Source organism: Chanodichthys erythropterus, chromosome 13 (assembly GCF_024489055.1).
Source record: "Chanodichthys erythropterus isolate Z2021 chromosome 13, ASM2448905v1, whole genome shotgun sequence".
Lineage (NCBI taxonomy): Eukaryota > Metazoa > Chordata > Actinopteri > Cypriniformes > Xenocyprididae > Chanodichthys > Chanodichthys erythropterus.
In genome coordinates, this window is record NC_090233.1 from 33,202,842 (window position 1) to 33,221,120 (window position 18,279).

Sequence of the window (18,279 nt, forward strand, 5' to 3'; positions counted from 1 at the left end):
TGCCTGTAGCAGTGGCTGGGACTGAACTTGTGCACTCACAAAAACAAACATTATACTTCGAGCTTGACTGAGAAATCTTTGGGAATTGGGATTGGGAAATATATTGGTATTGGATATTAAATTGTTTACACCTATTTTAAGAGCCAGATCAAAATTGAGCACCATATTAAAATGACAGCAATAGATTATGGCAAAAGTTTAACTCTTAAATGGTTAGTTCACCAAAAAATGAAAATTCTGTAATAACCATTTACCCTCATGTTGTACCAAACCCGTAAGATCTTCATTCATCTTCGGAACACAAATTAAGATATTTTTGATGAAATCCTATAGCTCTCTGACCGCTCCATAAACAGCAATTACCACTTTCAAGGTCCACAAAGGTAGTAAAGACATCATTAAAAATAGTCTACATGACTACAGAGTGGTTCAAGTGATGAGAGTACTTTTTTGTGCAAAAAACAAAATAAAAATAACGACTTTATTCAACAATTTCTTCTCTACCCTGTCATTCTTTTATACGGTTTACATTGTAGACAGTGCAGCGCTCCCAGGTTCTACGTCAGAACGTGACTCAGTATTGGTCGACGCTGTGCACATGAGAAGCACGGCGTGTGATGGTGATGCAAAAAATAATAATAATAATAATAATAATAATAATAATAATAATTCTGGTGAAAATGACAGACTTCTCTCTATGCAGGACTTCTCCAATCATTTAATCCCCGCCCTTCACAATTGACTGAAAGAGCACATTTCAAAATCTAGTTAACACCCAATGAATAGAAGCAAGTTCTTGTAACAGATTATCAAAAAAGTACAAATTATGTTAAATGTACCTCACAATATGAAAGATCGATCGCTACTTCAGTTTCATTGTGGCCTCTAAAAACGTTGAAATTAGTTACTATGCACATGTAACATGTTTGTTGTGACTTGTGTATCATTTACCTTTATGATATCAGCCAGAACACAAAAAAAAACCAACTGTTTTCATTGGCCAGAATTTCAGTAATGATACACCACTAACAATTATTTACTAGGTTAAGAGGGAAAAAATTTGATCTAAACAACAATAACAACATTATTGTTATTGTTATTATTATTATTATTATTATTATTATTATTATTATTATTATTATTATTATTATTATTATTATTATTATTATTATTAATAATAATAATAATAATAATAATGTGAGATTCTAGAAACATCCTTGTGCCATCTCTTTTCATCATTTGAAGAGATGCAGGCCTCACGAGTGACCTTATATTCCTTTATATGTACTTCAGTCACTGCTAGTTTCACTTCTTATATTCTAATTATATAATGCAACTCTGGACAATAAAGTGTGTGCCATGATTGAACTGCACTTTATGTGTCTGTCAGGTCATTGGTACCCAGGTATACCTGCTTTTCTGTGCTACATCGCTCAACCTGAAAGATCTTAAAATACTTGATCTCCAAATTATTTTATCTGACAGTTTGGGGGCTCGTCCGCGAAACGGGGGGGATTCTCCCTGTAAACTGGGAAAAGAGAATAGCACACCGGGGATCGGAGGACCTACGGAAAAGGGGGTAAGTGTTTTTGGATATTTCTTAAATGAAGTATGCACTTACCCCTGTTGGATCCTATTATAACATCTCGTGGAAATACGAGAGTTTTTTTTTTTTTGTAATCACTAGTAGCTAGTGGAATATATCCATTGTTGTTACACTACGGCTGGCAACAGTAGTTTTATTTAACTATTAGCGGAAGAGTGATTGGGTTGAATCACCAATTGTTAGTGGAATTTATTTTCCATTGTTGTTACACTTCGGCTGGCAACAGTAGTTTTAATAAACTATTAACGTGAGGATTGGGTTTTAATCACCAGATGTTAGTGGACTATCAGTTCCATTGTTGTGACACTACGGCTGGCAACAGTAGCTTTGATTAAGCTATTAACTGGGGTTGTTGGAAGTGCAGTACTGATCACACTGTACTTCGGATCACGGCAGCGTATACTAATTTGTGGAGAAAAAAAAAAAAAAGAAAAAAAAGTTTTAATATTTGATATTGATGAAAACGATTTCAATTGTTATTGCATGTTGATATATTGTGACACAAAAAAAAAGGTGTTCTAGGGGCGACCCGAATTCAGTTTGGCGGGAGCCGGACTAATTTGGCGAGAGCCCAAAATTAGCTGAAAACACCCAAAAAAGAAGGTGACAGAGGCGATCAGGACGAAAAGTCTTGTGTGAGCCTAACATAGGACCATCACCCACGTCACTATACGATGCATGTACGGCAATTGAGGTTGGGCAATTGAGTACAGAAAAATTTGCGTACGCTACTAACACTGAAATCAATTACTAACACTGAAGTGGAAGATGGGGGGTTTGGTCTCTAGACCACTACTTAATGAAACGCCAGTTGAATTCATGTTTAGAAACAATCAGGGATTTTACACTGAACCCTATGACAGTAATATGGCAGGGTGGTCAGAACAAATGAAACCACAAATTTAAGTATCATACCCCCGAGAGGGTTCGTTTACAGAAGAAAATATGCAATTGGCTAAACGTTTAGTGAAGCAGGGATGGGGGGACCCGCAATGGGATTATGATTATATGACAAAAAGTTTCAATGTCTGGAAAGAAATAAAGAAAATTTGGGATGAGGGGCCAGAAAAGAAACAGATAGCTGCTTATGTAGCCCAGAAAAAAGCACTCGTAGCAGAAAACCCCCCCACCCTAATGCATGGGTATTGAACCATCTGCACCTTCTGTGATAAAACCAAAAAAGTTGCAGAATGATTCGAAAGTTGTAAAAAGGGGAAGCGAAACTGAGGCGCCCAGTTAGAATGCAATGGTGTGGCTAAGAGCTGGAAATGCGATATCTGTGAAACCACTAAAAATGTCTGATATGGAGTCAATATGCAAAAGCCTGCCTTCTCCTCAGAACCCTGGTAAATTCGTGACTGTTCTGCAAACGCATACAAAACATGCTCACCTTACAGGGGCAGATTACAGAGCAGTTCTGTTAAGAACGTTGGAAGGATATGTCACTGAGACATTGTTAATCAATGAATGTCCAGCACAGCTGCCTCGCCCCATGTTTATTACTGGGAAGAGCCTGAAAACCGTAATACCTTTTTTAAGGAACTGAGAGCTTTCTTAGTCAAACGCATCGGTGCAAAACAGACACCTCAAGGGATAGTGCATGACCAAAAAGCAGAAGTAAAACCACCCTTGACCCAGCAAAGAAACTCAGCAGTAGTCTGCTATTACTGTAGGTGAGAAGGTCATATACGCCGTGATTGTATGAAATTAAAAGGTCACCAACGGAGGAAGCAATGGGTGAAGCCACAACAACAGAGAAATAAACCACCATTAGCCACGTATCCCACTACAGAGCATGATAACCAACAACAGGGGAGCCAGAGTTCCCCAGTCGGAGTCAGTTCCGACTTATCAATGATGACCCTAACATTTTCAAATCATAGTGAAGATTTAGCTTATATTACATTGATGTTGCATGGTCAGCCACAAACGTTCCTTTTGGATTCGGGAGCAGATGTGACATCAGTGACCTCTGCACATTATGAGGGTCCAATCTCTAATCAAGTAGTTAACTCTGTGGGTATATCAGGAACTGACATTGCATGTCCCATAACACCTCCTGTAGAAGTAAGAGCTCCTGGATTTAAACCATTTTTTCATAAATTTACAATTATAACAGGAACTCTAATTAATTTATTGGGGTATGATATGCATAAATTGAACATGGATATTAAATTTACTGATAAACAAGTTGTGTTTTCCTTCCAGTCCAGTTTGCAGGTCTCAGTGAATCCTTTGCCTACATGGGAGAAGCCCAGTGAACCACAGCCTGTCTCACCACAGCCTGACACACCTCAGATGGTACATCACATGATTAACCCATCATTGTGGTCACAATACAATGACAACACAGGTTTCATAGACATGGAACCTTATAAAGCTAAATTGAAGACTAACAAACCAGTCTACATTAAACAATATCCTTTGTCTACAGATACGGAACATGGTATCAAACCATTAATTGATAATTTCATCCAGCAGGGTGTACTCGTACCAATACATTCGCCGTACAACACACCTGTGAATCCAGTGGTCAAGGCTGATGGAAAAACTTGGCAATTGACCCAGGACTTAAGGGCTATAAATCAGTTGATAACACTGTTGGCACCGATCGTCCCTGACGTTCCAACTGTTAACTCTATCCCGTGTACGCACAAATTTCACGGTTATTGATTTTTGCGCAGCATTCTTCTCTGTACCTGTACATCCAGATACTCAGCCCATTTTAGCTTTTACGTTTCAGGGTAAACAAATGTCGTGGACATGCCTTGCTCAGGGCTCCATTGATTCACCCGCCGTTTTCTCGGCAGCAGTGCAAAGAACATTGGCTAAAATGACTGATTTGCCTTCCACAGTTTGTGTGCTTCAATACGCAGATGACATCCTGGTTTCCGGGGAGACAAAAGAGGACTGTGAAAAGGCCTCCATCATCGTCTGCAATGTGCTCGCCCATCTGGATTGAAGGCCTCGAGAGACAAGCTTCAGTGGGTCCATTCTAAAGTGATATACTTGGGACACATAATAATGCCAGGTTGAGAGCGATCTCATATGATAGGGTCCAGATGATCAGAAAAATGAAGTCCCCTCGAACTGTACAGCAGCTTCAAAGTTTTCTGGGGTTAGTGAACTATTGTAGATCCTGGATACCGGATTGTGCCATACATGATAGGCATTTGCGAAACCTGATTGACCACAGAGCTCCCCCAAGTACTTTTTTGAAATGGACTGATGAGGCAGAGCTACATTTTACTGCCTTGAAACAAGCCATCACTACGGCACCCGCATTGGGCCTATCAGACTATTCTCGAGATTTTCATTTGCATGAGAGGTGGCTCTTGGCGTCTTGTTGCAACAGCATGGCTCCACGTATAGACCATTAGCATACCTATCTAAGAAACTAGATAATATAGCTTCAGGTATGCCAGCATGTCTTCGTGCTGTAGCTGCGGCTGCTCTGGCTGTACAGATGGCAGAAAGAATGGTTTTATCGCATCCACTGATCCTTTATACCTCTCATCAGGTAGGAGCTATCCTACACAATATGCAAACACAGCATATGACAATGCAACAACGCTCAGGCTATGAGGCAATCCTGCTGGCTACCAAAAACCTCACTATTAAGCAAACAGCATCCATCAACCCTGCGCTATTAAGCGTTCTAGGTATGGCTGGCATGATAGATAATGCGACAGATCATGACTGTATCATTGAATTGCCTTCCTCATGTTCTTCCAGGGCCGATCTTTCGGATACGCCCCTGGATGGGGGGAGAATATTTATATTGATGGGTCATGTTCAAAACCTTCTGATGGCGTCTACCTTTGTGGCTATGCTGTGGTGTCAGACACTGGAGAGGTAATAGAGGCTTTTGCCTTGGATTATAATTCAGTCCAAGCTGCTGAATTAGTAGCTTTAACTCGAGCATCTGAACTGATGGCAGGAAAACGTGTAACTATTCACACTGATTCAAAGTATGCATGGGGGGTCGTGCATTATTTTGCTAAAACATGGGAAGCTAGAGACTTTAAAACAGCAGATGGCAAACCCATAGCACACTCTAACCTAATAGGACAATTGACTAAGGCAGTACAGTTAACCTCCGAAGTGGCCATAGTAAAAGGTTAAAAGGTCAAACACCAGGGGATGATGAATAAGATGCAGAAACAGAGACGCAGATGAAGCCGCTAAGGAAGCAGCAAAGGCCCAAATCAAATCGACATTTGTTGTGGGTAACCAGAGTCCGGTAACTATGACTACGCATATAACTAATATACCTAACATTGACATTAAGATCCTGCAGAGTCAACCAACATAGGCTGACTTGGAGCATTGGGGAAAACATGGATCCTCCCCAGATAAAGATGGGATCTTGAGAGATGAAAAGGGAAGAATAGCACTTCTGAAGTTAGGATTAATAAACCTTTTCAGGCACTACCAAGGCTTGTCACACAAAAGCTGTGCAAAAGTAGTACAAGTAATCAATCAATTATATTGTATCGCAGATGTACACAAAATGGCGAAGCTCGTTTTAGATGCATGTCTTACATGTGCAAAAGTAAAACCGCACAGACCAGATAAACATGTCACACTGCCGCATCCGCAAGCACTGTTTCAGAATCTGCAGATTGATTTTGCGCACATGCCGCCAATAGTAATTTGAAATACCTTTTGGTAATTGTGGATAGATTTTCAAAGTGGCCAGAAGCATTCCTATGTCCGAAAGAGGATGCCAAGTCTGTGGTAAAGATTCTAAAAGAAATTATTCCTCGATTTGGTATACCTACCACTATTGAAAGTGATAATGGGACGCCATTCGCGTCTAGGGTAACACAGCTCTTGGCCAAAGCATTGTCGATTGATTGGCATTTCAACACACCCTTCCACATTGTCAGTCATTGTCTGATGTGGAACAACTTAACCAAAACCCTCAAGAGAAGGCTCACAAAAGCCTCCATAGATACCAGAAAGAAATGGCTAGATTTGCTACCCATGGTGTTGACAGAAATAAGAATGACTCCATCTTCCACTACTAAATTATCGCTGTTTGAAATACTAATGGGTAGGCCTTTCCTGACCCCATGGGTCAAAGGCCACGCAGGCATTACTTCCCTAGGTGATCTGGAGCTGATACAGGAGGACTACGTAACTTCCCTCATCAAGAAACTGAATTCTGTACATGCTGATGTTTTTCTGTGTCTTCCTCTCCCCTTAGAAAAGCCTACTTACCCCTTTGTTCCAGGACAGAGTATGCTGATCAAAAGCCTGAAACTGACAAAGGTGGGAGAACCGAAGTATCTTGGACCAGCTACAGTGATCGCCGAAACGAGGACAGGAGTTCTGACAGATTACTAACCACGGTGGATACACGCATCGAGAATAAAGCACTGTCCTACAGGAGAGCAGGCAAGCTCCAATTCAGAATAGAATCTTAAATGGGGATTCACCTTACTGCATAACAGGGAGGAGCAAAACACTGATTAAGCTGAGGAAGGAAATACCTCTAATAGTGAGGTGGGGGTTATCCAAAGCCAGAAGATAGATGGCCCATTGAGCCAAACAGTGTTAACTCCTTACACACCTCTGTATGCACTAAGGGCCAAATTGTATCAATGGATATACCACCTTTAGAGTTTTACAGTGTTCAGTTGCAGAAGCTGTTGCAGCATTCAGCGAAAATATTGTTCAATTAGCTAAGCGCTCCCTAGAGGAAGAACCAAGATTGGAAGACATCATTTTTGAGAGACCATATTCAAACAGAATCATGTTTTCCTGTTCACAACAAAGTATGAAAACTTCAAAGTGTTTAAAAAAAGGATATATGTGTATGTGTGTATGCCTACAATAATCAGATCTTATGTGCACAATGATGTTCCATAGGTAAGACATTCTGTCTTAAAGTGGCAATTGTGAGATTCTAGAAACATCCTTGTGCCGTCTCTTTTCATCATGTGATCTTTCTCTAAGAGATGCAGGCCTCACGAGTGACCTTATATTCCTTTATATGTACTTCAGTCACTGAACTGCTAGTTTCACTTCTTATATTCTAATTATATAATGCAACTCTGGACAATAAAGTGTGTGCCATGATTGAACTGCACTTTGTGTCTGTCTAGTCATTGGTACCCAGGTATACCTGCTTTTTTTGTGCTACATCGCTCAACCTGAAAGATCTTCTTAAAATACTTGATCTCCAAATTATTTTATCTGACATATAATAATAAGCAAGTTTACATATTTTGGTGTAATGTCCACTGTATAACTGACCTTTGACAACTTATTTTCTGTCCTATACCGTTTCTACAGTGTTTAGTTTCATGAATTTCATCTCACATGATAAAAAGTCAAAACAACATTTAATGTCCATTTATCCATAAGTAGCCTTGTAATAAGCAGAATCATGTACAGTCAGTCTGACATAAAAGAGCGATCAGGACTCAAACACGGACCGAGTAAAAGGACATGGTACACAATCAAAACTGTGATCTTGCTACCTGATGTAAGAGCTGTTTTTTTGTGATTGGAAATAATATACCATTGGCCACTCTACAAAGGGACGAGCAAAAAAAGCTTTGTTGCACGCCTCACTGAATCAATCAGCATGGTCTGATAAGCACTCTCGTCTATTGAGATTAGATGGAGAATTTTCAAGGCAAATATTTTCAACAGACATCTAAAGGCAGGTGCTCTTTATGCTAGCTGTTCGGAGGATTATATTTAAGTCATGTTTAATCCATCAAAACCTGAAAAGCAGATGAAAACCCAAAACCTCACAGAAACACAGACATATGTGCCTGTAAAAACACTATACTGCAGTGAAACATTTAAAGTCCAAAGAATCCTTACACAAATTTTCGGAGTATCAATTAAAAGGTTTGGAGACATGGTATCACTGTGATTTCTCATAGGTTAGCTATAAAAGCACAATTTGTAATCTCAAGATCCTCTATTCGAGCACAATTTAAAAAAAAAAAAAAAAAAAAACAGCAGGCCATCTCTAACAAAAGAGATTAAAATGCCAATTATCCTCCAAAAATGGTGGGGAAAGAACTGCATACAGTGGCGACCTACCAAGCTTTTGCTTGAAAAGGATGAAAAAAAGTGTTTCTATGAATAAAGAAAAAACTCCCAGCAGGGGCCATGGTTTTATAGGAATAAGAAAAGATTTAGATGGGCTGGCCTACTTACTCCTACTCTCTCTCAAAACACACAAAACACCTTACACTAACATACACATAAACACACAAAGGATCACAAAGGAAAACAGTAAAGTTAAATTCTTCAGAGTGGCAGTCAGACTGGTTTATCTGCACTTTAATCTGAATCGTGTCCTTGTGCGTGATCCAGCCTGATGCATCTTCCGTGGCTGATATGGTAACGCGTGGGAACATTGAAAGTGACCAGTGGAACAGCGTGGGACTGCTGCAAGAGCTACAACCCAACCCTCAGGGATATGACTTGTCAAACAACGTGGACTGTGTTCAAGAGCATCAGCTGTGCTTTCTGACACCACATGCATGCATGCACACTTATACAGATGCAGCAGCAACACGGGCACACGGCCGTTATACACACTTACCCAAAACATTATTATGGTCATGAACACAAAGCCTTTTTGTGTCCGTTATTCTCCTTCTTGCAAGAATGATGAAACTGCAACATCCTGCTACATCGAAGTACAGGCAATTAACAAAACGAATTTCTCATGACCAGCAACCACAGATGACATGCATACAGAAAGACGGATAAGAATTTAGGGCACATGATACAGCGAATGGCCTTGAGATAGTTTCTCTTGTCCACAGTGTCTGAAATACCTAACTGCCCCTAAAAAAAATAAATAAATAAATAAATAAAAAAAAAAAAAGAGGAAAAAATTCAGCCAGTTTCAGCCGTTTATGAGTGATTCAGCCGTTTATGAGGAAATAAGACTTGCCTTTGCTGCACACTTCAAAAATCTAAATACAACCGCAGTTTGAACCAAAACATGACTCTTGACCATATGAGCCCAAAGGACTTCAAAGGATTTAAAGAAGCACAGGACATGATGGGGGATGGGGTCCAAGGGGTAAAGGCAATATTATATATATCCCCCCAAGCCCTTGGGATTCACAAGGACAAAGAAACGACAGATACCAAAGTGACCATACAAAATACACCCCTGAAAACAAAACATCTGAGGCCTGGGCCAAAGACCAAACTCAAACATTGGCTAGACCAGACCAGCTAGATATTCAAAATTTTGTATCTGTATTTTGTATTTATGATCTATTTTATAGATTCATAGTAATATGAATGGGTAGTATTTGGGATGTGCAAAACTACACCTTTTCAAAATCGACCAGTTGGGGGGTTTCTGTGTATATTTAGAATGGTTTCAGGTTCACTTGACATGTTTTAAGCACTATTCACACAAAAAGCATTCTTGCAGAAGGACTGAAAAATAGCAACGCAAGGACAAATGCTCTTGAAAAGCTTTTTTTTAAAATCAACGGAACGGAACGGAACGCAGAGGTCTCAAGACATGGTTTTAAAACCTAGACTATATTAAACTTAACACGTCATTGTAAAAACAATACGGTAAAAAAACAAAGCAATGAGACAATGCATAAGTGCTTTAAATGGAGAAAAAAAAAAAAAACCTTTACCATACTCATTTACCACAGGAAATGAGGATTTGAATGGTCAATTGATAAAAAAATTATCATTTTAAATAAAATTATTTTCTTTAGAACGTTCTATTCAAAGAATCCTGAAAAAAATCTGTCTACAAAAACATAAGCAGAACTGTTTTCAACATTTATAATAATGGTGTTTATTTAAGCACCAAATCAGTATATTATAATGATTTCTGAAAAATCATGACACAACACTAAAGTATTGGCTGCTGAAAATTCAACTTTGCCATCACAGGAATTAATTATGTGTTTTACAACTATAGGACAGGAAGAGCTAAATAAACATATTGCATCTAAACCAACATGTGTATTAGATCCACTACACACTAAATTACTGAAAGAGTTACCTGTAGCAGAAGAACCCCTTCTCCACATTATTAACTCACCTCTAACTCTGGGTCATGTCCCAAGACCATTCAAGCTGGCCGTTATTAAGCCTCTCATTAAGAAACCACAACTAGATCCAAATGCATTGGCAAATTTTCAAATCTTCCATTGAAAATTTCCACAGGAAGAGCTAAATAAACATATTGCAAACAGTTGTTCTGCTTAATTAACTGATGTCTAAAATACTAGAAAAAGTTGTGTCTGCTCAATTGTGCTCCTTAAAATATTATAATAAAATAAAAAATTATAAAAATAAAATATAAAAATATTATATTATATTATATTATATTATTATATTATATTATATTATTAAAAAAATCTGGGTTTTTTTCGGGTTTAGGCCCTATCATAGCACAGAAACTGTACGCTCATTAAAATAACAAATGACTTGCTTTTAGCTTCTGACCAGGGCTGCATCTCAGTACTAGTTTTACTTGATCTTAGTGCTGCGTTCAACACTATAGATCATGACATACTCTTAGGCCTTGTTTACACCTGACATTAAAATGTGTTTTGGTCGATCGGATCACAAGTAGACAAGGAGACACATACCCGTTTACACCTAGTGTTTTAATCCATCTCTTTTGTACACTTTCGACCACTTCTGTTCATTTCTTCGACAGGAGGGTTATGGGTGGGTTAATGTATGGGCTTTTTCAGAACTTTCAGTCTAATGGACAAAATAAGCTCACAATTTATGAAAGCGAAAGCCAATGATAGAAAAACACGGAGAGCAGCAACTTGAGTTGCTTTTTGAAAAGCGGCAAGTGCATGTTAGATCTCGGGAATGGAGAGAGAACCGTGTTTTACGATTTTCATCTCGAAAGCAAACTTGGGTCTTCAGCTGACAAAGTTTAAATCCCATCTGGCTAGCACACTTCCCATAATGTTTACGTATTAGGTCAGTAGGCAGAGAGTAGGCAGACTTTTGCGTGCTGTTTGAACACAATCATCCACATGAGCATATACACCACAAAAACAATCCAGTCCAATATGTTTGACTACCTTTGGAAGTGGTCGAAAGTGGACAAGCTCAAAATATTTTAGAGCCTGTTTGCACCCGTTTTTATCGTCGTTCACTTGTGATGCGATGTACTCATTTCATTTCATTTTAATTTAATTTCATTTATTTATAAACCACAAATAAACACAACAAAAGTTGACCACTGTGCTGTACAGAGAAAAAAATAAAATAAAAGACAGTAGTAGTAAAAAGACATCACTAAAGATCTGACAAGCTGACAAGCTACGTATCGCGTTCATTATCGAATGCGTTTCATCTGCGATAATGAGCGCGATATTGCGTAGCTTGTCAGTGATCTACGGCTCTGTCTATTAAATGCCGCTCCATTTGAAAGCAGGTGATGGCGATTTAGCGGTAATCAGAGAACCGGCTTTACTGATGAAATGCGCGTGACAACCGCATGCGATATATCGCCCAGCCCTAGATCATACCTATCTGACGGTTACCATTTTGTTTATTTAAACAGGGATTTATCCAAATTAAAATCAGTAAATTATGGAGTGCCACAAGGGTCGGTGTTAGGCCCTCTGTTATTTTAATATACATGCTGCCCTTTGGTAATATTATAAGAAAACATGGAATTAGTTTCCACTGTTATGCTGATGATACTCATTTATATATATTTCACATCTAGATGAAATCTCTAAATTATCCAAGTTGACTAGGGATGCTCACATTGACCGTTTAACCGTTAACCGAAAGTAATAATTTTAACCGATTAATACTATCAGTTAAACGTTTTTTTTGTTTTGTTTGTTTGTTTGTTTTTTTTGTTTTTTGCTGCATGGTTAAAGAAAAATATGCTATATATAGTTACATATATGCTTATTTGTTAACTCGCGGGGCGTTTCACACGTGCCAGACATATTTCGCTAAGCAACAAGCAAAATGAAGCGAGCGAAAAGAAGTACTGACCATTTCGATAGGCACGGGGGACAGGGGGGTCAAGACGACCCCGCACTTTTGAAAAGACAGAAATCGACCCCCCCGCACTTTTGATAAGGGCTGCTTCAATCAGTCACAATATATCATCTTTTAGCTTAGGACATTTTCTTTCAAATGAGACCATTTTCACGTTTCTGTGAGCTTTCCTTCATAAATAATCAACTGTTTTGTCGCAGATGTGAAGAAGAGGAAATGCGCTCTCGAACAGAGAAACACGCGATCTCCAAGCAATCGATCACAGCGTGCTAACGTTTTAGGACAGGACGATGGTATATAAATCGTGGCCGAACGTTAGCGTTTGTCAATCAAGCAAAACCGTCCATTCAGAAACCAAGAAATTTGACACTTTAAGGTAAGAGGCTGGTCTCTCAGATTGACGCGCGAGCTGGCTTGACTGAAGTTTTCGTGAGGATTTGTAGTTAATGGACACCGTACACCGTCCGTGGTCATAACAAATAACAATCCTTGAGGTAACGTTAGGCCTGCTATTTTTATTTGACGGAAAAAATGTCTAAAATACCGGTTGTTCAAAGCTTCAATCGATTCACCGTGTTTTTTTTTGTCATCTTAATTTGTTAAACATTTAAGTGAAAAATATTTAGTGTAGGCCTATTTATTTTATGCCTTTTTATTTAAATTATGCAGGTGCGAATTTGATAATGTGAATCCAGGTTCTGTTGTTTATCTGTTCTATGCTGCTGTTTGCATGTTAAAATAAACCCGTGGAAGACACAGACACTCGTCAATTGTATTTTTTTATTTAATGTCATATATATGTCATATTATCATCATATACGCTATACAACATTTTAATCTTATCAGTTAACGGTTAATAATCGGATAACGAGCGTCGGTTGTCGGTCGAGAAAGTTAACCGAAATGAGCATCCCTAAAGTTGACAGATGTTAATATTGGATGACCAGTAATTCTCTTCTTTTATCTTTGAATAAGATAAGGTATTACTTATTGGACCAAAAACCTGTATACAGAATCTCCTAGAACACAATTTGCATTTGGAAGGATGTACCGTTTCATCCTCTACAATTAAAGACTACAGTGTTATATTAGAAAGCAACTTGTCTTTTAAAAATCATATTTCATGTTACAAAAAGCAATCTTCTTTCACCTCAGAAACATTGCTAAGCTATGGAACATGCTATCTGTTTCTGATGCAGAAAAGCTAGTTCATGCAATCATGACCTCTAGACTGGATTATTGTAATGCATTACTAGGTGGTTGTTCTACATCCTCAAACAAGCTACAGTTCCAAAATGCAGCTGCTAGAGTTCTTACCAGTTCAAGAAAATATGAACATACAACCCCAATACTATCATCTCTACACAGGTTACCTATTAAGTTCCATATCAATTACAAAGTATACCTTCTGACCTATAAGGCCCTAAATGGTTCAGTTCCTGTGTACTTAACTAATCTTCTATCGCACTACATTCCATCACACCATTTATGGTCACAAAACTATGGACTTTTGGTAGTACCTAGAATATCTATGTCCACTGAAGGAGGTATAGCATTTTTACATTTGCTCCAAAACACTGTAGTAGCGTTCTTGCTAATGTTCGGGGCTCAGACATATTCTCCCAGTTTAAATCTAGATTAGATTAAAGACATCTCTATAGCCAAGCATTCACATAACGCATCTCATAACCTCATAAACTCGTAACACTCCAGTTATATCAGATCAAATGCACATGATTATCTTTTGCTTGAATTGTTATGAACAGCAGCTATGCAAATTTCCTATTTTCTTTCCGTTTCCATCTCGGGAGGCCCATCCCAATGTAACTAGAGATTAAGCCAGCTCTAGTTTGGATCCAGCTTCTTACTAAGAATAAAACAATATGAAACTAGTATTTTGAAAACTGCTATACAAATAAATGTGAATCAAATTATATTTTGAAGTATATTCAAATAGAAAAAGTGTTTTTAAACTGCAATATTTGCAAACATAAAAAAATCTTACTGCTTCTACTGAATAGAGTCATTCTATTCAGGAAGTGTGGTAAGAGGCCAGTGTGAATTCAGATGGGGAAATGTAATGAAACAGACAAAAAACAAAAAGAAAACCTGATAAACACTACTCATAACAACAACAACAGAAGTCTGAACAGCATCAAACAACTACCAGAATGAAGTGGCTTTAAGGTGCACCCTCACCTTGTTCGTAGTGCATGCCAGGCAGCGTCCACATCAGCATACAAATTCTTCTCTGAAGGCTTCCCTGAGCTTGCCCCATAACCCGAGTAGTCATAGGAGAACACATTACAGTTGATGCGGGAGCCCAAGCCGATGTAGAAACTACTCATCTGACCCAAGTCTACAGCATTACCATGGGAAAACAACAAGGTGTAGCGAGCGTTGGGAGAACATCGCACAAACATACAGGCGATTCGGTTCCCCCTAGATGTCCGGGTCATGAAACACTCAATGGCATCCTTCTCCCGAGCGGAGTACTGCCAATCCGCACGCTCAGAAAGGTGGAGGGTCCAGCGGCTTCCGCTCTCGTCGCACATGAGGGTGTAAGTAGGCTCCGGAGGAAGGAAGGCTAGCTTGGAGGCTATTCTGCTTGGGCATGGTGGACAGCAGAAAAGGCAACACAGCTCACTCAGTGACAGGTGATTCATCCTTCACTTGAGAAGAAGAACACAGCAGATTGGAAAATGAGGAGTGGAAACACAAAGTAAAATACAAAAAAATAAGTGTCTAGTTCACCCATACATAAAAAATATGTCATTTACTCAACCCCATGTCGTTTCAAACCTGTATAACTTTCTTCTGAGGGACACAAAAGAAGATATTTTGAACAATCTCTTCTAAATCGCTTTCTTTTTCTTTTTTTTTGTCCATAAAATGAAAGTAAAAGGGGTTGTTTTGAACCCCTCTGACTTTAATTGTGTGGACACAAATATATGTATATATCTTTTGTGTTTCACAGAATAATGAATGTCATTGAGCTTTGAAACTAAAGGTTAAATTGTAACTTTTACATTTTTGGGTGGACCACACTTTTAAAGGTGAATCATCAAGAGCGTAATCTGCATAGTAAGATGAGAATTAGATCACATTTAAAAACATTTTAAAAAAATAAAATAAAATTACACACATCACCTTTATCATCTTATGCAGACATACCATATATACAAGCAATGTCTTTACTCAAAGAAGACCATAATAGTTTACTTAAAATGAGTAAATATATGCAGACCTCTTATTGAATCTCAACTGAACTAAACAGTAATGTTGTGATCCAATACAACAGGTGAGTATGTCCTTAGATTGTTTATTCCCTGTAGTTTAAAGTAAATCTATCTTAAATGTCCAATCTGTTAGGACACACACACACAAATACAACCTAAACAGTATCTCGGGTGAAACTAAATAGATTTCATTTTCACCCTAGTTCTAATGGAAATATTTTCTATCTTAGTGCTAATTTGATGTCATTAATAATGACTCTCAGACGTCACCCTGAGGTTAGATTTGACGTGTGCTATCATTGATCAGATCATTTGTTCTATAGGTAATGACAGCTGAAAAACATCCTCATTTTTCTGGTTTCTTAGAAGACAATAATGCTAGACTTCTTTGGAGTATCCAGTGTTTTACAAATCTGGGAAACATATCAGTAATCCACATCACTGCTTCCTAATATTACAAAAATGTGTCTAGAATTTTCTTGAAAGCACTTTACCACCTTATTATGAAGTCCATGTAGGTGACCAAATAAATTTCGAACCAAAAGAACCATAACAGTTTTCTTAACTAACTGGCTGACCAGAGGTGTAAAGTACTTGAGTAAATGTAATTAGTTAAGCATCTTTTTGGCTACTTTGTAGTTGTACTGAGCATCAAAGATATTGGCAACTTTTACTCTCTACTTCACTACATTTTTGAGCAAGCAAATGTACTTTTTACTCCAATACATTTGTGATGAGTAATGCAATAACAAATTACATTTTTCATAGCAGCTAACTTGTTCTGCAGCAATTTATTTCTGCTATAAAGCAGTGATATGGCCATCTAAGGGCATTGAAGGTACGTTATCTTGTGCATTTTGCCTTTACTCACCCAAAACTTGTCAACAAGGATACTTTACGTGAATGTGAGTGCATTAGCAGGTAGTTGCTGATCGCAGATGTTTTATTTATTAGATGAGGAAATGAGTGCACCTGGTGATGAGGCTCAAACCAGCACATACAGTAGACTTTGACTATTTAATTTTACTTAACATTGTTTTATTTATCCACTATATTGACAAGACCATTTTGAATGATATTGGTTTACTTATGGCCTTTCTGTGCACTTGAGCTCAACTGAGACTTGAGAGTTTGTAGACATTTAAAAGGTTTTTGTGTCAACCTTGATTTATGGCAACTTTGAGGTGTTCAGTTTTATTTTGATTTTAGAAAATAAACTTGATTTCTCATCTTACAAATCAATCATTTCTTATTTTCACAGGCATGTCTCTCAAGACTAGTGCATCTCCGAGCTTACATTCAGCATGAGTAAAATACTTAAGTACTGTTAAAATCAGATACTTTAAGACTTTTACTCAAGTTGTATTGGAATTGGTTACTTGTAACTTGTAGTGGAGTCATTTTCGATGTAAGGTATCAGTACTTTTACTCAAGTATGGTTACTCTTTACACGTCTGTGGCTGACCATAGCTTTTGTTAGCAAACCAAGATCTGACCCATGACCATCAAATCCCCACCCTCAGTTTCATTAAGCAGGAAACCATCTTGTTTGGGACATCTGGACTTCACATTGAAGGAAAAGCAAAAGCTAAAATTACCATCACAATATTACATATCACAAAAGACATCCCAAATGATTGGCTGAGGTTTATCTTTTTTCCATTAAAAATCAGAATGAGGGGGAGGGGGGGGGATACAAGAACCTGTTATTTCACTCTCTAGTCTAGAAGAATGTTTTTTAAAGATTACTTCCCCTTAAGTATTAAAAAGACAATATAGATATATTTAAGAGTTAAGTATTCGATATCAATCTACATATAGATATTACGAAATTATATTAAGTAGGCAATGACAATGACCTCAATTGAAACAAAAGTGTTTGCTAACTGAAACAAGCTCAGTTAACATATTAATTATATTATTTAACGAATGAAACAGCTTAATTGAAAAGGCTGAGCTATTTGGTTAGCTCGGTCAGCTAATTACCTGTGCTAGAAGACCTCGAAGTTGGAAAGGTTGGTGAAGGCAGAAACGCTTTGATCTGGTGAAGTCACTGTATTAGAGGAGTCAAATATGATGAGATTCCCTTTAACAGATCACTCCGTCCACTCAGCCAGATTAAGAGTCCATCAATACCTGCCTCTGGTCCGTCCGATCTTGTCAACATGTGGTCACTGTTTAATAGTCAAACGAAACCGAAGGCTGTGTTAATACAGACGTGAAGCTAATAACTAGACCAGGATTTCTAATCTAATCCGTCCGGTACGAGTGATCTCATCTCATACCAACGGGTACCCAACGCTGGCTTTCTTCTGATTTTCTTGCGGAATGCCGGATATCAACGTCAACGATGAACGCTCTATTGGCCAATCAGATTAATGGATAGATATGCTCGACCAATCACACGCGTCCTCTCTGCACACGGAT

At 38.2% G+C, this 18,279-nt stretch overlaps 1 protein-coding gene across 2 annotated transcripts in view; it reads right to left on the bottom strand.

Annotated features, from left to right (window-relative positions):
- abhd17b (abhydrolase domain containing 17B, depalmitoylase) overlaps window positions 1-18,183 on the bottom strand; it is a 26,198-nt gene extending 8,015 nt beyond the window's left edge. Inside the window, exons 1-2 of one of the 2 annotated variants that reach the window (XM_067407669.1) lie at window positions 17,839-18,183; window positions 14,813-15,280 (exon numbers count right to left, since the gene is read on the bottom strand). In XM_067407669.1, the coding sequence (XP_067263770.1) occupies window positions 14,813-15,279 (467 nt within the window). In that variant the 5' untranslated portion in view covers window position 15,280; window positions 17,839-18,183. Of the gene's footprint in view, window positions 1-14,812; window positions 15,286-17,838 lie in introns of both variants that reach the window. The other variant, XM_067407668.1, reaches the window with a different exon arrangement.
- Between the last annotated feature and the right edge of the window lie 96 nt (window positions 18,184-18,279).